Genomic DNA, 22,758 nt, shown 5'->3' on the forward strand with positions numbered 1-22,758 from the left:
AACCGATTCACTTAGTAGCAACCTAGAGTCATTTAGTTGGTACAAAATGTATTGAAGTAAACTTATGTCAAATCTTGTACTGTTGTTTAAGCTCTTTAGCGCGCCGTAACTTATTGTAATGCGGTGCTCCATCAAGGATTGTTTTATTCAACACATTGTATGTTTACTGCTTACGTACAACCACTGAGATTGTTTCTATCTCGGACCAAAATAAACCAATTGGAAGAAAAGGTTCGGTCTCTTGAGGTTCTATTTCGAATAATCAATTTTCTTACAGCTATTGTACGACTTATAGATGTTTGTATTTCTACGTAGTATCCTTTATCTAGTCCCTATCCAATATAGAGCAATCTTCGCGCGGGATACGGGCAGGGTTAAATAAAAACAAAGAATATTTTCCGCTACGCTCGTATACGGGCGTAGTATCCGTTCGCCGTTCCATAAATGAAAGTTATACGCTTGTTACTTTTTATGGAACTGCAGGTCTGGAATAAATTGAAACAGGTATGGCGTTAAATATTAAAATTACAATAGGGCACAGGAAAGAATCGGCGTGCGGGCACGATGACCTGAATGTTGAGATCGCCGGCAATTAGAATTAGAGGTGTGCGGCGGGCGAGGGCGGGCGAAGTTGGGTGGCGGGCAGGGCGGAAGGCGGGCGGCGGGCGACGGGCGGCGTCGTGCGAGCGGCAGTCGCCCCGCGCCCGCGCGTCGCCGCAGTGCCGCGCGCCAGTCGCCAGACGCCGCGACAGACGCGCCGTAGTATGCCGGCGCCGCGGGTTCGTAGTCGACGCGCCCGCCCGCGCGTCTCTCGCGCGCTCGCGCCACCGACCACGGCCGCTTGTCCATCCGGCCCGTGCGCCCTAACGCACGCAAACTCGCGCGTTCCTACTCTATACGATGAAATGTAAATATTTATGGATGTCAGTTTTGAGTTGTTTAGATTGGCTGTGAAATTCAAGGTATGTAAGTAATGTCTGGTGTTTCGATTTTTCTACTTTGTTTATGACCGTTACTAACGTTTAGACGCGCCGGTCGTTCTGAACCTGATGAAATCCTATTACTATAATGTACTCGTACTCTGTTTTCCCGCTCATATTCGGTGTCTACGATACGATTAATTGACGGTGATAATTTCGATTAATGGCGCGCCGAATGCCCTTCTTTATTTGGATCAATAGTTTGTTATTAAGCGTTGTCAGTGTTAGGTTTAACTGATTTATCGCATTATATATTGAAACGTGATTAAATGACGGCGATGGCAGTGGCAGATGGCAGGCCGTGGACGGTGCGCCATGCCGTCGGGCCGCGCGCCGCCGCAACATATGAAATTTACGACTGCTCATTAAATACTTTACAATTTTATTCCCCACACATTGACCACAGTTTATACACCACGTGCTACAAAAATAATAAGACAGCTAGGCTATTAACTGACGCAGATTGTAAAATAAAAAATACACTTGAAGTATCCTGTTTTATATTAGGAAACTTACTTTTTAGCTCCTTAGCTTAAAACAAATCCCTATTAATTTTTGTTATCGATTACCGCTTTATTTATTTTTTTCTGTTCCACATTTAGATCCTTTGGAAACGTATCTATTTAATTATACATAGAAACATAACATTGATTGCAATAAATGTTTAGGTGAAAATGAAATCAACAAGGCGTGTTCGAGTGCATGAAGATGCTATACGTCATAGGTAATATTTTACAATTTTTTTAATTTAAATAATGAGTACCTACGTAGACTTGCGTAGTTTTATTTAAATACTTTTTGTTTTAATACCAAAATCTAACTTAACCTTCCCTAATCATATATTTTGGTTTGCTATTGTAGTTAGTTAATGAATACAATAACTAGTACTTCATCATATGACAAATAAGACAATGAAGGTAGGTTGTAAAAACTAACTATCAATTCTAACCAGGTTTTTATAGATATAGAATAATACACCACATGTATAAACACTGCATACATAGCATTATACCTATCTACTTATATTCATCCGTTAAAGGTATCGTTTTTGATAAGCTTATAAATGGATTTGATAAGATAATTTACACTTCCCCTTCCAATTAAATCACCGGCTTAGGACAGACAAAAACTAATACTAGTTGATATACCGTAAAATGTGTCAAGGTGAATTTAGCAAATTTACACATGTAAAGTGCTAATATGAAAAATGCATCAATACTTTAGTGTTTATTAATTTAAACGCTACAGTTATTCTTTGATCGATGTCTTTTATTTCGAACTGTTCAACTATCCTACATCTAGAAATCGATCGATCAAGTAGTAGTTCACTTCTCCGTGTTATTCTACAATACTTATTTTATAAATCTACTAGAGATTCCCGTGCGGCTTCATCCGCGTTTAAATTCTCAATTGCAAATGTCAAAATTACCGTGACCATAATAACCTTGCTTCCTTAATGTTGGCAGCTTGTAGTTTATGGTCCCTTTCCCACATGAAAGTTTTTTCTAATTTACTTACCCCCTAAATTTAATAGCGTTAAAATGTATAGCCTAAAGCGTGTCGTAAGTGAAGGGCGTTTTATTAAAGAAAGATTTATTCAAAAATATGCTGTAATTGCTGACATCTTAGGCAACAAAGAAGTGTGTGTTTACGCTTTATTATAATAGAATAGATTATCAAGAGAATATAAGAAACTATCTCTTTCCCAGGTTGAAATTTTACCCTGCCTATCATTTAGTACGAAAACGCCGACTAAATCATTACAAAACTTCATGTTAAAGATGTATCTTCGTAGAGTATTTATCGTCACAAAACATCAGGTAAACTGCTTAATCGTTTGACACTTTCAACTAAAAGAATTACATTATAGTCTAGGTTATAGTTAATTTTATTATAAATCGGACAATCTGTGACAGAGTTTCAATTAACATTAAACTATATGATAAACTAGAGTTTAATTACTTATATATACCCGTATACATTATTGTTTTTTATAAAACCCATGAACATATGTATCAGATATCAACTATAACATATTTTATCTCACTTGATTGAACTCAACTCAAGATTTGTCAAGACGCTAACATATTTCTTATTACATTAAATTGTATGTACCTGTTAAGTTAATTGCTCTCATTTAGTAAAGTCGCCAAGGAGCAAAATGCATCGAGACTAGAACTTGTTCGTGTAAAAGAACAAAGAGAAAGACAACAGATAATAAAGAGTAAATGAAAGGCATTTAGTCGCAGACTAAGACGTTTCCACTCTCAGTGGAAATGATTTCCGGCGCGGATACAACACGAAGCGACGTCGAGCTCCACTTAAAAGAATCTCTGATGCTTTAGCTAGTTCTTCGTGATGCGCCCTTACATGTTTATGACAGTTTATGAGTTGAAACGTTAGAGTGTATATGATGCCAGCATTGAAAGTATTGTTCGCATTTCCATTGCAATGCAAAAAATAACACAAAACACATATATTTGGTTTACTAAGTCATTAAAAGAACTTTAATATAATCATTTTAGATTTATATTTAGTATTTTTACCTTATTTTGATGATTCGTATATTTATAATGACAATAACTACTTGTTTTTCAATTGTATTCCATCAACAAACATAGATATTTAGAGATACATTTGTTTATATAACTCCATGCGTTGCACTGTGGTCCGAGACATGTGCCAATATGTCATCGGCATCCGTGTTACTGACATGTATCAATGTTTCTGCTCGTTGTCGGGACTTGTTGTGGACGGACAAAACGAAGGGATTGTTTATGAATCTCCCACACTGTAACAGATTGGGAACAGCTGAAACTACAGAATTCTAACTGTTCATAAGTAATAATCGCCAAAACCATGATTTCAAAGTATTCACTAATTTTAATACGCTCATGTTTAAAATGTATTTTTTATGCTACATCTTTGGCCCGACTTTTAAAATCATCCAGCTTATTTCTGTCAGTATTTAAATTACAACTTAGCTAAAGCGCAAACCATTTGCGTTATCTCTGTACTTAAAACGGTTTTACTTATTAAAAACGATAACTGCATGTTAATAGTCATTGTTATCTTTATAAACTAGTGTTAGTGACGTCATTACCGGCTCGGGTAGAGAAAATTATTGTATTCCGCTAACACAGCAAACGTAATTAAAAAATAATCCTCTGTAATATTTGCTACTTCGTTTAAAATTAATTCAGTAAAAGGGCGTCTTATATTTACCTATCTATCATCAATAAAGTATGCTCGCCTCAGTATTATAGAATAAGAAAATACTGCTAATTTAATATTTAGTATTATCAACTAATTAGGATTTTTTAATAAAAGATTAACATAAGTAATATCCAATCAGATTTTCTAATTGACATACTATAACACATCATTGAATTTGAGAGTGTAAGTCTCAGGCACAGCTATTAATCCCTTTAGCCCTGATTACTTTGTTTACATGGATCATGGTTACGTAGCTGTACTAGGCCGAGTTGTAATACGACTTAATGTCTGTCTAAGAATCATTTATACAAAGAAATGTTTGTCAATAATCATTTCTAATTCTAGATTAAATTTAATTATTTACCAAATTATTAAATTCATTGTAATTGCAGATACAAATTATTACTAGTATTGTCAGCATGAATTGCAGTAAGTACAACTTAAAAGAGCCATCTTTTTCTTGTGATTTTTCTCGCTAAGTGTTATAAAAGACTGCTCATTGTCTCATAAAATGTTTCTATCAGAAATAGATCGAGTGTGTTGGTAGTTCTAATTCCGTTTACGCACGCCTCGTTGATGTGTTTATGTACACTTGTGTACATACAAACACGTTATATCTATCGTATTATGTAAAACATTTACCTTAAGTGCCACTGGCAACTGAAAAGGCGGTTAAGTGCATCTTACACCAAGCTTAAGCACTTAATCTATTTTCAGGACTTTTCAGGACAGTTGAGTCAATATTTCTAACAAACTAACTCCATAATTGGTTTATTAATCAGAGTTTATTCATTTTATAACTTCAATATTTAAAAGGAATAAATGCAAAATAATGTTAAATTTGGAATATACACTGTTACGAACTCTTTTGAACGTATAGTTGATTATTGCAATTATTGGTTAATTTAATACTGGAGTGATCTATACTTTTCGTGAATTATAAAATCAAGTCTATTATCTAAAATAGATTAATATAGTTTATTTTATAATGCAATTTTAAATAAAAACATAAACAAAATGTCTTGCTAAAATATCAACTCAAAATGGTTATAATTTGCGATTTTTTCCCAGATCCGCGAATTTTACTGATTTATATTTTTTCTGTGTATAAGTCTTTACAAAAGGATAAATACATTTCAATACGATTATTTTCGGTTAGATATTTGCCGAGATGTTGTCACCTCGGCCATTTGTGACGCCAATGACCGTCCTTTTGTTTGCTAGCGTTGAAAATGATGCAAATTTCGTTGTAGATGACTACCAATTAAATTTTACAAGGATTTTAACGACCGAGGCCAGTCATATGGTTAAGTATTGAATTGTTTATTTTAAATATACGTGTATGCGTTTTTTGTGTACCAATAACATGATCATTTACGTTGCCACACCAAAAAAGTTTAGAACAACTTATTGTGAAGAACACTTTATAAATAAATCACACTGTACTATATTTATACAAAATCATAAACTTAAGACAGCTGTTAACTCCTCCTAAACAATAATACTTATTGCAATTCGGACGGCAAAAGTTTTTACTTGACACTATTAAACATTACTATTAAATAAATGTATAATGTTTAGATAGAGTGTTATAAATACAACAAGCCGTGGTAAAAAAATAATTAAATCATATACATGAATTCATCATCATCGTGAAGTTCATAACTTTAACTTGCTGCCGCCGCAAGTACAGTAAATGATTTGCTGAAGTTACTCTTAACTTATGCAAAAATAGTTCTGCAACGCTTATCGTTCAACTTTTCCTATGCGGAAAAACACAAAGGAATAAGCAATGGTTGGTATTTAAAATTTAAATTGGTCGTAGCAAAGCCAGTAAAGCACTAAGATGCAAATGAGACAGGTGCGATATGAACTAAGCCGCCGCATTATTTTCATATGTGGTTCTTCTACGACGAACTTATCTTTATGATCTGATCAGATATCGCAGCAAAACAACTAAATTGGCTTGCCGTAATTATTTTTGACCTTATGTTGTTAATATTAGATTAGCTAAACTAAAAGTTGCGAATAAAAAACGTAATAATCTATAAGTTTCCTTGCACCAATCCCTAAAGACAAACATTTGCAATAGCGGTTATTATCAATGAGTAACCAGATAAGAAATATTTGTACGTTTCACATGCTGAATGAAGTAGCAGGAGGTATAAAATTCTAATACTAGCGAATGATTTTTCTGGACGGAGATCGATAAACTGTCTAAAATCAACCTACGCGTAACGCTCAAATCGAACAAAAGCGCAAGAAGGTTAAGTATTAAAAGATTATTCTGGAATCTGTGTACGCGGAAATAGTTTTATTATTCTACGTATATGTTTATCTTATTGTAACATATATTGTAAATAAGGAATTTCTCACTCAGTATTTGGGAAAATTAAGAGGCATCAAAAGATTTTTAAGACAAATAATTTCAAAACCATTATATCATACAGTTTGAGAACCTCTGATAACTTATAGATTATAAAATGCCTTCTAGTATAATATAAAAAGTATAATATTACTCTAGAAATCTTATATTGCGGTCGACCCGGCAAATCTTGATCGTGTAGATTGAGTTTGGCACAACAAAGCTGTTCTGTGTTACCTAATAAAATAATTTCACTATAACAATGGATGGATTCCTTGATTTCCAGTCTGTCCACAATTGATTTTATATTAAATCTTCCTTCAACATACAAGTTACTTTTATTAAAAAATAGCATTTGCTTAAGACTGATATTCTTATTGAAAAGCATCGGAAATCTATTATTTTTCATTTAGTTTCTGTAATCCAATTTAGATATCAGTATTATTGCAAGTTAAGTGTTCTAAGGTTTTATAAACCCTACGGGTATTTGGACCAATTAGTAAAGTATTAATATGGCCGAACTGCGGCTACCCAACTTTATTGATGTAGTGATATTGCGTGTAAGAGCTAGACTTAAAAAGTAATACGAGTCCATTAATCATTCATATCACTGCTCTATTTAGCCCGCTGTCGAGTATGAACGCTCACAGACCACAATGACTGATAATTAAAATAAAAAAAATAAATTGCCTTTAACGTTTATTACTAACATTTAACTCCCGACTGAATACCGATTCTTGGAATCGCGTAGTACGAGGTTAAGAAGTAAATTAAGCTTGTACATCGTTACTATTTAATACTCGAAATTGGATTACAAATTGGTAAATCTTGACGGGTTAACTGTCGTGTTATATTTTATCTTTATACGAGTATTAAGTAGTTATACTTTAGGAGTTTTCCATTCAATATTTCGTCATAAATCATATTGTAACGCATATGTTTCCTGTTTTAGACTAATTTACACAATTAGTTTTAAACATTAGAGATAAATTTACACTGTTAAAGGAAATTTAGCGTAATAGCCACGTATTATAGGAAATCATTGGACCGTATCCAAGGAAGAATAGTTTTATTAAAACGTTGGGCGGATAACGCATTCTTATAAGTGAATAAAATGCATTCAGTCATTTTATTTTCAGCACATTTAACAATTTCACTCTCTGATAGATACGTACATACAAATAGATTGGTTTTTATTTAATTTTGGTCCTTTGTTAATTGATATCATATACATTTGAATGTATAAAAATAAATGTTTGTTGCATTCTACAAAAATAAATAGTTCATGAAATTTTAATTTATATAATACTTCATTAATACAGACCATGTCTTACTCAGAGTAAACATATAGTGGGGTCTGCGATATTCAGCGGTAACATGTTCGATAGCCGAGGGAATAACCATATTGTTGATTGATATTGAAGGCAAGTGCCGACTAACGGCTCGACACTGACGAATTAATTGAAATACCAAATACGTGCCTGCAGCACACAATCTGCAATGCGAATGAGACCTCGTTTGAGGAAGATATTTACATCAGATCATTAAAGTTCAACCCAATACTCTCAGTTACTGAATAAAGAATAAGTCTATAGGAATATTTTTATAAGTGGATCTGACTGTGAATGTTATTTAGATACTAATACAATCAATTTATGGCAAAAAAACAACACGGCATGATTGTAAATCGTAGGTATATGACAAAAAATTAGTTTTAAATAAAGATTGGATAACTTAAATAGATAAATAATAATTATTACCTTTAACTGTTACTAGATGTTCCCGTGCGACTTCATCCGCATGAAATTATGAAAATTTTACTTTATTGTATACATTTGTCAAATTATCAGTTACAAATGTCAAAATGACATAACATGATTACAACCTTGGTTCCTTGATGTTGGCAGCAACTTATGGTCTCTTTTCCACATTAAGGTTTTTATCCAAAATATTTACCCCATAAGTTTAATGACGTTAAAATATATATAGTCTAAAGCGTGACGCAAGGGCTTTTTATTTAAAAAAATAATTATTCAAAAATATGATGTAATTGCTAACATCTTAGGCAACAAAGAAGTGTGTCTACGCTTTATTATAATAGTATAGATATAGATATCTACATTTAAATGTATTCTAGGATTTTTATTTCTTTTTTTAAAGGTATCCATGAATGTGTTTGCCAAAAAAAGTTTTACAACACCACATTGTAAATGTGATCATAATCGTTATATAACTTTTAAATCTCGTAATTCCGTTAGCGATGTTATAATGCGGTTAACTATCGTAGTGTAGATGGCTCTGTCCGTTATTGAATCCGTATAGCTGTTTCTTTAAACCTAGATATAGGATTGAATAATTCTATCAGTACAAGTTTCAGATAGTTTTACTAATATTTATCCATGCCTATTAACATAAATTACTATGCTTATGTATATGCATAAAATACCATAAGGTTATATTTTTATTAACGATGCAAATCATTCTTGAAGGTTGTTACTTTTTTATATATTTTGTATGGACGGAAAAAAATCTTAGTAATGATGTATCTCTGTGCCTGTAGAGAGACTTACGTGGTAACAACCATCCTTAATTGATACATCTGATTATTTATCTGATACTTTTAAATTTTATTTTATTGTTTTTGTTTTAATTTTGTTGTTTAATATGTGTATCCTAATGTTAGTTGTAATTAACGTAATAGTTATTTGATTCAACCTTTCTTATTGAAAAAGTAAAAAAAAAATCTTGTGAGCCTGTGTACGCCTGCTTTTTGGTTTTTCATTGTCTGCAGTTTAATTTATTTTTGTTTAATTTGGGTGTGAACTTTGAACATGCATTACCTTTCCAATAAATAAACAAATATTTAGAACATAAAATTAGCAGGTAGTCTAATATAGATAAGATAACAACCTCTAGTGTTGCTGATTACTGTAACTACAAACCCGACGCCGGCGGCCAGGCACAACAACTTTGGCAGTTGCCCGAGGATTAAACAACACTGAACTCCACTGATAATTGGTCTAAAGTTTACACTAACCGACTTATACTTCACATACCGATTACGTTATTTGAGCGCGCTGTGGATTGAATTTATAGTTAAACATATCAATTACTGTGTTGTTGGTATAATTAACAATATCGGTTTATATTTATATGTTTACTGGTTGTAGCCCGCGGCTCTGTCGGCGTGGAATTAAAAAAAAAATATGCGTTCTTCCAGACTGTCCTCTATATCTATGCAAAATTTCATCGAAATCCGTTGAGCAGTTTAGGCTACAAACATCCATCCAGCCATCCATCCATCTAAATTTTCGCGTTTATAATAATAATTAGTATAATTGACATTTGTGTGTGAATTTATTTAAAAAAAATCTTATTACTGCCTCTTTTTGTAACCTAACCAAATAAAGATATTAAAAGTTTCTTTAACCCCCGATTCATAAGTAAATACATATATTAAGAGTTTATATCTCTCAGTCTACAACGATATAAAAGGCAACTCGACTAAAGAAGAAAGTAGCTCAACATTTGACCTGGAAGTAATGTGCCAAATGTGAATTCGACGTAAACAAGTGAGTGCCTAGACGTGCATCTTGTATTCTTTTTGAGTATAAAAATATGGAAGCGTCAAGTGAAAAATTTAACAAGAAAATATGTGTAACATTTCAGAAAGTCTACGCTTGTGCATTGTGCACTTACAATATGATAAATTAACTACTCTCTTTGTGAATTTCAAAACAAACTCACTAACTTATAAAAATAATTAATCGGTCCATTATATTTGCTACACATAAGTTGGCTTGTACTACAATCTTACTATTATTATAAATGCGAAAGCTTACATAGATGGATGATGGATGGATGTTTGTTACAGGGTGTAGCTTAAACTACTTAACAAATCTTGATAAAATGTGATGAAGAGAATAGTCTGGAAGAACACATAGGCTACTTACTTTTGTTTTTTTTCTAATTCTAAGCAGACGGATTCGCGGGAGAGAGCTAGGAGGCTATAAAACAAATGGATAGTTTTATCATGTAAAAGTATAGGTAAACCAAAAATCAAGAGAAATGTGACGAAGAAAATAAAACGATATAAACAATAAAAAAGAAACCGTTGATTGAAAGATACTGTGTGGAAAAATGTCAGACACGCATAACCTCAGGCAAAGCTGATACACACAAAAAACGTCTTGCCTTATAAGCTTTAGGGCGATTCTAACAAATGGTTCGCAAGTACATCGTTTTTACGGATACTGTGATATTAAGTTTCATTTAATTAAATCGATATCATAATATTTCAATTCGCTCTCTAAGAAATTGGTAAAATGACAGCAGACAACTCAGCCTATAAATGTAAAAAGATACGCTTGCCTTTGGGTAACTTTAGAAGAAAAACAATGTGTAAAAGTGTCACTTGCGACTTGGCAACGTGAAATAAATTAAATTTACCGAGAGAACGCCGTCTGCGAGAAGTTCCCTTTTATTATCGGTCTCTGGAACATATAGAGTTCGTGTCTTTATGCCAAAGTTTTATAGCTCACCCTGTTGTCACCATAAATGTCTATAATTACGATATTTTAAAAGCTCAATAATCAATAACAGAATTACCTAACTGATTTTTACGACTATATCCATTTAATGAAACGTTACACGTTGTACGTACGTACAAAGAACATATTGATGTCCAGCGTAATGTAACGGCGTAACTTATTTCGAATAGCTAGTTATATAATTCATAATTTGACGAGATGCCGTCTAGTCACTCTACTCATACCTACTCATTTATAATTAGGTATGTTTATTCAATCAATAATCTTTCTAAAAATACGCAGAATCATCCTGAAAAAATTATTGAAGATAAAAGTAAAGTTATCGTAATATTTAGTCATATGGCTCGGGAGATAATGTATTATTAATTGCCGGAAATCTTAGGAAAAGGACCGGCAAAATGTTTCCCGATTGCGGAATTTTGCGCCGAGGAGTTTAATTTGATGAAGGACGGGCTCACGCTACATTAAATATACATTGCTACTTCGTAGTGTTTGCTGTTAAATATTCTAAGTTGAACATGTTAAATAAGTAAATCAGGAAGATCTGTCTCTCTCTCTCTCTCTCTCTCTCTCCCTCGGTGAACTGTAATTCACAAGGAAAATTCTAGCTTAAAAAAACATTACAGATTTAATAAAAATAAATTTTAAATTAACTCATTGGTTGATTTTTTTAGTGTATTCTTCTATTTCTTTATGGTTGAATAGTCTAAAGATTCTGGTACACGAACTGCCGATCTGTTTAGTTGTTATAGAGTGAATAAATAACATAAACAATTAACACAATTAACGGTTTTATGTTAGAAATAAATAGTATGGGAGATACTTTCATACATATATGAAATATCTGATGGTTCTTCATTCTTTTTAATTACTTTTTTCTTCTCTCTGTTAAGATACAACGTAACTCTCGAGTGGTTTATTAAAAAGTGTCTTTATCCTTTGGTGCAAGCTGCGTTCTGATTATCTTTCCGTTTTATAGTTGGTTTTATTGACTTGTGACAAAAAAAAACTTTTTTTTGTTAAGCAAAATATTAAATACCCTAACTGCCCGGAGGAATGTGGACCCATTTTCCATAGAAATGAAGCTAACGCCAAGTTTTTGAACGTCAAAATGCAAAGTGATTTATACACTCTTCCGCTTCATTTTTTTCTAAAAGATTTACCTTTCATGACGTATACGATGTCATAATACATAATTATTTAGTTCACCTATGGCCAATGGCATCCAACACGGTTCTGAATGAGGAAACAAATATTCAGAAATTGGTTTGAGTCAAGTTGTGTAAATATGCGGGTAAACATATTTTTAGGTAATTGCGATTAATATTTATATTATAATAATATTGCGCATTTCAATTACTTCAAAAAAATAAAAAACGTTAAAAAACACACGTGTCGAGAGACGTAAAAAAACGTAAAATCCAAGTATTGCCATAACATAATTAAAGGCTCGCGTACCCAGAGAGTTTCCGCGCGTTTTACGGGAAAACAAATTACATGGCGCTGAAAAAACACGACCAATTTAATGTACTGTTATTTCCTTTTATCCCAACGTAGGGGAGTCGAGTGGTACTGTAATGCAATTTAATTTGCGAAATTTAATAAATATTTTAAAATTCCACATCCTTGCTTGGAATTTTTCGCAGTTACTTACTGAATTATAAATTTACCGAAACAAGAGCAAGAAAACCGGGTTATTTATTCATGTATAAATAAGCGAATTTAAATGATTATTAAACTGAGACCAAATCATTCTTTTGGAACTTTTTAAACTCAAATTTTTCAGCGTGCAAACTTTATATTTACAGTCATATAAAGTTTGCAAGCTGAAAAATATATAAAATCAGAATTATGATAACCTAACCGCATAAGCGAAACCGCGGTATAATTTAGCCATCTTCAATCTTTATGGTTACCTAACATCTTCTTCATACATAATAAGCAAAAGCAAAATAACACTGAAACTCATTTACAAGCTTAGTTCAATTTGACGTTGAGGAAAATTAACTTGCTAAGGTACGTTATATATATTCATACGTTCGAGAATAATTAAGAGGGAACAAGTCTCATCACTTTGATGTTGGCCAATTTTACGATTCGTCGACAGGTAAATTATTTTCACAAACCGTTTCTAAATATTCAAAGAAGCCAGACTAATAAGAGGACTTTATTAAACATCATTAAAATTGTTAAGTCAACGTTCACAAATATTTTTATTACTTAACAATTAACATAAATTGGAAGAAACTTTCAAGAACTTTCTTTTATTACGAGTGCTTCCCCACGTTTCATTCTCTTTCCAACTAACAATAATTTATTGTGAGCACATTTACGACTCCGACGGTTAATAGGTCAAACGGAGTTCAGGAAATAATAAACATTCTACTTTTGATTATTATTTTGTATAAATCGTTGCTGTCACGATCAATTTCATTAATTATAATTTGGATTGAATGAAGGACGTGATAGCGAACCCTTTATAACTAAGTGGCCGTCCTGATAAGGGTTTTAATTAATTTCCTAAAGTTCAAACTTTTATTGACCGTTATAATTAAATTGATAACGGGTTAACATATTTATATAACATATTCACTTAGAGCATTTACCGGAAAAACTCAACTCTATTATAAGTCAAAAATAATTGTATAATTTAACGACAAAAACAAATATTACCCAATCACAGATAATACAATACTATGCTGGCCTCTAACATTATTACTAGTAAGTACGTCTAAGTGTATGTTACTTTTTAATTGCGGCAGGAATACAACCAAACGAAGGCATGTGAGATGCAATTTCGCCCTCTGTTAATTATTTTTACGTCTTTCAGTACGTCACATTTTCTTATGAATTTCAATGAAATCGGATCTTTACGAAGACACATATAAAAATAGAATAATAACCGTTCGGTTAAATTTTTTCTAAATTACTATTGTAGCATAACCATTTGCTTCAGAGAAATCTTACAGTACAATCATTATAAAATTAATTCAACCACACCCATTCCATCAGCGAGATTGGATTGCCTTTTTAAGTCTTCAATTGTAGAGACAATGCGACTACGGGGATAAGCTAAGGGTATTTTATAGTCTAAACCTCTCTAATATTCTTTAATTAAATCCCCACAGAACGCCGAACGCATTGTTTTTACATTCATAGAACGTCACAAAATATTTTCATATACCCTGCTAATTTGATTTGCAGCCATCTGTTAAGACGATGCAAAATTATTGCTTTTAACGGGAACACTGAACATCAATATTGCTAACAGATGTGGAATCACGTCCGTCAACGAAAATTGTTTACTGATCGGCTGCTAGCGTTCGAAATGACCGTGCCAAATGAGTACGAGGAAATTGATTTTATCATTCTAACAGTCAATGTCTACATAAAGTACTTTGAGCTAATATCACTAGTCATTAGAAAAAGTGTGTAGCTTTGGCGATTACAGTGTGTTCTTTTACATCCTGCATAGTGACCGTGTTCATGGTTTACGACGTTTAACAGGAATTTGCAGATGATAGATAGGATTTATTTAATAACAATGTGAGAAAATTCGTGAGTATAATAGCTAATGAATATGGATTTTCACAGTCAATCGTATTGTATGTCGATACCGCGGACGTGGTAGCGGTGGCGGTTTTAGGGTCGGGGGCACGTTGCTTGTTGCTGAGCACCATGTTGTATTGGTTGCAGTGAGTGTAAGCGTGGCGGCGACCGGCTGGCGACGCCGCGGATGTCGCTGCTCGGCAAGCCGCTCAGCTACCGCGCCACGCGACGCGACGCGCGCTACCGACGCCTGCAATCCAAGTTCTACAACTTCCTTGAACGCCCGAGGGGAGTCAAAGCCGTCCTCTATCATATGATTGTGTAAGTTCGTACACCATATTACATTTTAACCTCAACTCTATAAACCAACCCTGATGGCTGAGGTCGCAAATATGTTTAAAAAATAATTTAACTTATACTAAATTTATTAATAAATATTACGCAATGGAAGCTACTTAGACAAAAGCGTTATAGGTGAGATAATATTTTTAAGACGCCAACCCCAAGCGTTAAACAAACATTCCTATGAACACATATCAATCTTATAAAAGCAAATTGACGCAATATTGTTTGCAAACCAACATTGCTTTTACATGACATCATAAGATGATAGCAATCAGTTAGTGGTGTGCGTTGTCCAAATTAATTTAGCCAAGCTAAAACAAATACGAATGGAATAGACTGCTGGAATAACATATTAAGTCAACATCTAATACCGATAAGTATCAGACATTAGTTACGAAGAATCGTTAACGTAATTCTTATTTATTTTTGTCTCCGGCATACATACATTAAGACTTGTTAATATCGCTACGTATTTCTAAAAATAAATTAATACCAAACTGAAAATTACAATGACTGTATTCATGTATGAAAACTGACCGATATGTTGGTATAGTATAGAGCGGCAAACTACGACTGATTTGCGCTAAATCTCTTTTTTACAAAAGCACAAAACACATGATTATAATGTAATCTTTTCGATTTTATCGAAACTTCGTAAACATAATGGTTTGAACGTGGGTGGCAATGTTATGAGAGGCGGGCCAAGAAAAGTTAAACAGATTAGCCGTGGATAGGAAATTAGTTCTAACAAGTCTGGAATACAAAAAGAAAATATATTTCATTTAAGATATTTATTTGACTTTTATACTTCTATAAAAATACGGAGCACAATAGAATAAAGTAAACTACGAGTATGACAAATTGTTCAAGCTATAAAAATACTTTTATTTATCAAGTGACTATGTAATCAGATAAACTAAATATAACTTTCCGAGGTTTTTTGTCCTTATCGTTTTTCTGATCCCCAGAGATTATTCGTGTAACAGTTTAGAAGTTTTCATATTTCTATAGGCGACAATAATTGGATCACAAAATTGAGTAAGTCAACAGAAAAAAAAATGCTTTAACATTTTTCAGTATCGTTGTTTGCCTTTTAAATGTGTTGTCCAAAATATTATACTGTTGTGGTGTTGAATGTAATGTAAAAATTAATTAAAAACGTAAACCGAATAAAGTAGAATAGAGGGTGAATTCCGAAACTTATATATTCTAATTTTGTTACCAAATATCTTCTAATTGAGCGGTAAGGTGTAATTGTTAACTACCGAAAGAACCATAGTTAAGCTTTATAGTCAATTATTCAAACAATTATATGTATTTAGGTTCCTGATGGTGTTTATGTGTCTCTCGCTGTCGGTTTTCTCTACGATCGAGGAGTACGAAGCTAAAGCAGGCATCGTCCTGTTTTACATGGAGACCGTAGTCGTCGTCTGGTTCGCTATAGAATTTATTTTAAGGTAACAAAACCATGTTTTTCTTTATTATAACTATTCTATAGTAATATTATTAATTTTAAAGTTTAGATGAATGATCATTAGAGTTCGTAGCCTAAACGGGTGAACGGATCTCGATGAAATTTGGCATAGATGTCGTGGATAGTCTGGAAGAGCACACAGGCTACCTACTTTTTTTTTAATTCCACGTGGACAGAGTCGCGGGCGAAAGCAAGTACATTATAAATGTAGTCCCGTAGAAGTCAGAATTTAGTTATCAGTCGTTGAGGCGCCTAGGTTTTTAAATCCAAATTAAAAGATGGTAAGTCAATAAATAAATGCCATCTTTCTTTTTTCTGTGCAGATGATAAGTATATTTCTTACAATATAAAATGTTATAATCTAATAAAGGCGATAATTACCAACCATCTTATATAGCAAGATAAATGTTGTTAATTGATTTAATTTAAGAACATAAATAAAATGTCTTTTACTCTTCCTTTCCCATTTGTCTGGTTATTACACTAACTGTGGCCAGGGGAAAGACACTTTATTATGCCATGACATTATTTGAACAAACGTTTCATTATTATTTCCAAAAGTATAATTGACAGTAAAATATTCAAGCACATTTACGCGCGAGCTATCTTAATTAGCAAAGAGTTGTTTTAAACAACGTCAAGACGAGATGACGTAATTGTGTGGGGACGCTACAACCGTCCCCCCATCCTCCCCTCGAAGTAATTCATTGCCTACTACAGATGGATCGCGAAGCCTCCTTTCTACATTAAGTTTGTATTTTTGTCCTACTTTTGGTACGAAAATGTCACGAGCCACCAGAGTTATAGGAGGAACTTGTAGACCGTGTTTGCATAAAGGCCGGTCCCTGACATATACAATTTAATTATGCACACCACAAGTTCGCGTGTTTAGTACGTGTAAACTTGCAATTCACGAGGGAGACGAGTAAACTAAAGGAACAACACAACTTTAATAAGGTGCCTACTCTCTAAGGTGTCTTGTACTTACAAGTTAGATGTCATAATTAATCGTTGTTATGAATAATATTCTAATTCCTCAATAGGCTCTGGTCATCAGGATGCAGGTCCCGATATCAAGGATCAATAGGACGGCTAAAGTTTTTGAAGCGGCCATTTTGTATAATAGGTATGTTGCAATAACCGTATTATCATTAAATTTGATACAACAATCGTAATTTCAGGCCTTATTTCTGCTGAATACACACAATAATTTTGTCGTGTAAACGAAAAAATGACTGCCTCGGGTAAAATAAATAATATCAACTTTTTTATTGCTTTTTATGCGAAACATTTCCGACGTAGTCACGTTCCGTCTATAAAGCGTGACGAAGTGACCCTATTTCAGGTGCGACCAATCTGACCTTCACATTTCGTCGTCCCCTCGAACAGCAATGCCGTGCGACCGCGGTCGCGCTCTCTGGGGACTCCCGAGACCGCACTAGCCGGCGACATTGCCACATGTTTTACTATTCGCCTTTATTACCTACATACATGTGTCTGTTTTAGATATTAATGCTGTTGCCATTCTTAAGTGTTTTTATTCGAACACAAATTACAAGCCTGAAATAGACGGGACATAAATAAGTAAACAATTTTCTATTTCTAAAAACATAAATAAGTAATTTTCATGAATATCCCAAAGGCCTTTTTAGGTTTTAACCCTCATATCACGCATCAATTTGCGCCTGGCAAGAATTTCAGCTATGTGTTTAATATGCTACTATACTTTCTGTCACTTCCAAAATATAAATTGCTGTTAATTCACAAAGAGCGTTTAAGTTCTTCTTTAAGATAAAATATATAAGTAAATTTTAAAGTATATACTTATGTATAAGTTTATAATATAAGATTATCAAATTTGTTTATACTTTATCCAGCACACAGTTGTGCTCCCACTTGTTTGTTGTACGGAGTTTTATACATTCTTATAAAAACATTTATAAACAAAGTAGGAACAAAAATTCCGAATATTTTTGCTTCTAAACAAACATTACAAACATTATTTTAGTACTGCGCTTATCTGACGGTTTTTCTAATACCGTGTCACATGAAAATATTAAATTAAGTATCATTTGTTAGATGTAACAACAATAATGGCGTCGTTGGTGGTGCTGGGGATGGGATCGTCGGGGCAGGTGTTTGCGGCGTCGGCGCTGCGGGGTTTGCGGTTTTTTCAAATACTGCGCATGGTACGGATGGACCGGCGCGGCGGCACATGGAAACTGCTCGGCTCCGTAGTTTATGCACATCGACAGGTAAATTCATTCATGAACCACGCCAATGAAACGGAAATTCATTATAAATAGTACTCAACAGCGAGCACGTGTTCCTCAATGAAAGAGTAACGTAATCCCTCTATAATTAGATGCTATTTTTATATCGAACAATAATGAATGAGTGTTTCACCATTGTTTGGACATAATGAACGTTTATCAAGGCACGGTTGTGAACACGGGTATTGTTTTGAGTTATTTACACTAAAACAGATGTGCTGGAAAAGCTTCAAATAGATTTTAAAAATTAAGTGGAAGTACGGCCGCGGACAGGTTAATTATCAGAATCGAAACAACTTGGCCGAACTTATTATCTAGCAAGTTACATTAAACAGGTGCGCGGTGGAGAATGATTTATCAAATCGACGTAATATGTAGGTGACGGTTTTGTATAACTCAATCCCATTGCCGGGAGGATAATAGTATCTACTCGTACCAACTCAGGCTCGTTATGTGACTATTTATAATAAAAATTGAACAGCTACAGCGATGACATTGCCAAATGTAGCATAATAACATGCTATAGAGCTGCTGTCGATTGAAGTTTGTGTTGCGTTTGTGTAGGCGTGATGAGAAAGCGGAACGGAACTGGTAGCAATTTCCTTCGTCTGCCAAATAGGTCGGAGTTATACAAAACAAGGCGAGACTCAATATCCACTCACAATTGGTTAAGGTTAAAGTTGCATGATCACATTCCTGAGCAAATAAGACGGGCCTCGAGCAGCATTTCGCGCCCTTCCTGCAATATTGACTCTGCAAATAGGCGCCCGTTTCCAATGATCCCTTAAGCGTAGGGATGAAAGAATCGGAAAAAGCAAATAACTGATACAATTTTTATTTTCTTTTATATTTTAGTAAGATTTTACATTTAATTTATTTTGATTTCTTCTTGTAAGACTCTAAGTATAGCTTTAACTTAAGTCAGGGAACTTTGTATACGAAATATTACAATAAGACGAGTATTCGTCAATGTAAACTTTTCCTACGTTGTTTGAGTACGAGCAGTCTTCAACACTTCGGAGACCAATGATCTGTGATATCCAATTTCGAAAGTGTCCATCCAGTAATAAATCATGTGTAAGCTTTTTCTTGACCGTGAGCCGTGAGGGAGATTGGACACGAAATATATTTATTTATTGCTTCCTTCCGCGTCTGCTCTATTGTTCCTATTATTTCACTTTTTCCTTGTTTAGATATCTTCTGGGTATATAAATAATAATTTCCGCAATGAAATTAAATTAAAATTTTAGAATAATTTTAGCACAGATCACCTAGAATTTAATTTAGTAAATGTTAATTTGGTTACTTTAACAACTAAAGTTATTGACTTGTTTCAGGAATTAATAACAACTTTGTACATAGGCTTCCTCGGCCTTATATTCGCATCATTTTTGGTTTATTTAGCAGAAAAAGACGTCGCCGACACAAAATTTAAGAATTTCGCTGAAGCTTTATGGTGGGGTGTTGTGAGTATATTTTATTACTTATTGCTTTAATCTCGGATTACTTTCTATTTCCTTTAAGTATTTCTTTGTTATCTACTATGTTTGGTCTCTAAAGTAGTTTAGCACAAACTTCGATGAAAGTAAATCAAATTTGTAAATGAATATAGTAAAATGAAGGGTAACCTTGAATTGCCTCAGATCACGCTGTGCACGGTCGGGTACGGCGACATGGTGCCTCAGACTTGGCAGGGGAAATTCATCGCCTCCTTCTGCGCGCTATTAGGGATATCGTTCTTCGCTCTACCCGCTGTGAGAATCACTTACTTAAATCTTTATTGTGTCGTAATTGCGGCAAACAAAATAAACGTTGAATTAATGATTGTTACATTGCAGGGTATATTAGGATCCGGTTTCGCGTTAAAAGTGCAGCAGCAACAGCGACAGAAGCACATGATTCGGCGCCGGCAGCCAGCAGCCACGCTCATACAGGCGCTGTGGCGGTGCTACGCCGCCGACGAGCACTCCATGAGCATTGCCACTTGGAAGATACACCAGATACCACTGCCCAGCCCACAGACGAGGTGATTACACTGCTATAAGAAATCTTATTATTGTCCTGAAAATATTTTATTGCTATATTGTAGTACTATAGGAAAATCATACCTCAATTCAGAATGTAAGTAAGTGCTTTTGCTGGAAGCTACTGTGGAAATGGAATAACTAGTGTGTATGTTTAACAGTCGAGTTATGAGTGCGTCATTCAAGAACAATGCATCGTTTGTGTCGCGGCTGCCGACGATCCGGCGACACAAAAGCACGTCGCTGCACTCGCCCGCGCCCGCGCCCGCGCCGCACGCCAAGCACCGCTACGACGTCAACGCCAGCGCTGAAAATCTCGGTGAGTTACACACCACTCAGCCATTGTTGAACTACAACAAAATGAATCAACACGAGACTTACCAACCACGACCGACAACAATAGGTACGTCACAAAACAAACTTATTTATGTTGTATCGTAATAGTGAGTACTTTTTCATTCATCAAAAATAACACGACTCCCAAGTTTTTTCAAAAATTCGCGATGTTTATAGACATAGATTGTTTGTAGTTGGCTTTAAATGTTTTGTGTATTGGTTGTAATTAGGTACGTATTTCATATAAAATATTATTTTATTATAGGAACGTCACATATATCAAAAAATTAACACTTTATTAAAAAAAATTGTTTCGTTACCACAAATATACCTTCAAAACAAGTAATAAGAAACGCTACGCAAACTCCGAACAATCAGACTAACACATGTAGTTAAAACAACAACAAGCCCTGTCCTAATAATACCAGAGAATAAAACAATGCACGTACAATGCAGAATTGTTTTAAACACCGTCATTGAGAGACAAAGTACGATCACTCAAAGCTCATAATTTTGAGTTAATGAACAAACACAAGCGACGACAGAGACATAGATGAGGCGCGGCGCGGCGCGGCGTGGCGCGCGTCGGGCCACACACACAACACTTCGTTGTGAAATGTGAATGGAGGTGATATGATATTGCACTGTTTCGTAGATAATCGTACGTCGGGCGGGGACCATGCGTGTTGTCTACTCCATTGTTGGAAAAGCTGCTTTCAAGGTTCTTTTCTTCATTTTTAAACGGCACTATGGCATGACAGTTACAGTCGATAAACTTTGCTGCGTTTCTTATTAATTCTTAATTAGAGAGTACTTTCCAGAAAAATGTGAATACACAATAAGCGAATATGTGGACGTGCCCTCGACCGGACTGAGATCCGACCTCCGGCGATAGTGGCCACGTCTTTAGCTCCAGTCACGATTGCTGATATCTACTTACCTTCTACTTCCTTCTTTATTTCACTTTATTAAAGAAAGAGATGCACCCGCCTAGTTGAAATACCGCTTAGAAAAACTTCAAATACTGCAACCAGAAGCTTCAAGTCTCGAGTGAAACAATGGCTTCCCAGTTAAATGCTTCGCGTAAGAGCTAAGGTAGAGATAAAAGATAATATTGATTCTGAGGAATGAAAGAATTCATTCGGCGCAATTAGAGTGCGGTTTACACGATCGACTTCCAGTTTATAAAGCCGACTAGTGTTGTTCATATTATTGGAATGGCTTTGTTTAAAGCTTGTATTTTAGTTCGGTTGTTTTCTTTCAACTGAACGGTACCTACGATATTTACACTGCTTTGCAATTATTTATGCATGCCAGATAGCTAATAGGATTTTTGTAAAATAATGGACTCGTTCCAAATATAGGTAGCTCATTTATATCTAGGTTTATTTTAGGTTTATGATGTAGTATGTATTTTATATAAAATATTTGTTATATACCGATCCACTTGCAGAAATATTTTTAAATAATAACCATTAATGTCCGCCTGTCCTCGCTTTGTCATTCCCCAAATTCATTACAAGTTTTTATATGCGTTTGTTATATACATATTTAAATTTGTAACTAAAGGACAACGTTACTTTGTTAGTAAGTATGACAAACTTAAGGTGTTTTTTTTAGTTCTGATAAAAATAACAATTCAGAGA

General features: G+C 34.3%; 1 protein-coding gene across 5 annotated transcripts in view; it reads left to right on the forward strand.

Annotated features, from left to right (window-relative positions):
• Positions 1 to 711: 711 nt before the first annotated feature.
• LOC106100660 (potassium voltage-gated channel subfamily KQT member 4) overlaps positions 712 to 22,758 on the forward strand; it is a 42,709-nt gene continuing 20,662 nt past the window's right edge. For 4 of the 5 annotated variants that reach the window (XM_013279612.1, XM_013279613.1, XM_013279614.1 and 1 more), the window contains exons 1-10: positions 712 to 962; positions 1,649 to 1,704; positions 14,808 to 14,981; positions 16,328 to 16,462; positions 17,523 to 17,605; positions 18,559 to 18,734; positions 20,090 to 20,218; positions 20,396 to 20,506; positions 20,591 to 20,778; positions 20,938 to 21,095. In XM_013279612.1, the coding sequence (XP_013135066.1) occupies positions 918 to 962; positions 1,649 to 1,704; positions 14,808 to 14,981; positions 16,328 to 16,462; positions 17,523 to 17,605; positions 18,559 to 18,734; positions 20,090 to 20,218; positions 20,396 to 20,506; positions 20,591 to 20,778; positions 20,938 to 21,095 (1,255 nt within the window). In that variant the 5' untranslated portion in view covers positions 712 to 917. The remainder of the gene's footprint in view (positions 963 to 1,648; positions 1,705 to 14,807; positions 14,982 to 16,327; positions 16,463 to 17,522; positions 17,606 to 18,558; positions 18,735 to 20,089; positions 20,219 to 20,395; positions 20,507 to 20,590; positions 20,779 to 20,937; positions 21,096 to 22,758) is intronic. The other variant, XM_013279616.1, reaches the window with a different exon arrangement.

This window comes from Papilio polytes, unplaced genomic scaffold (genome assembly GCF_000836215.1).
Source record: "Papilio polytes unplaced genomic scaffold, Ppol_1.0 DF824047.1, whole genome shotgun sequence".
In the NCBI taxonomy this organism is placed as follows: Eukaryota; Metazoa; Arthropoda; class Insecta; order Lepidoptera; family Papilionidae; genus Papilio; species Papilio polytes.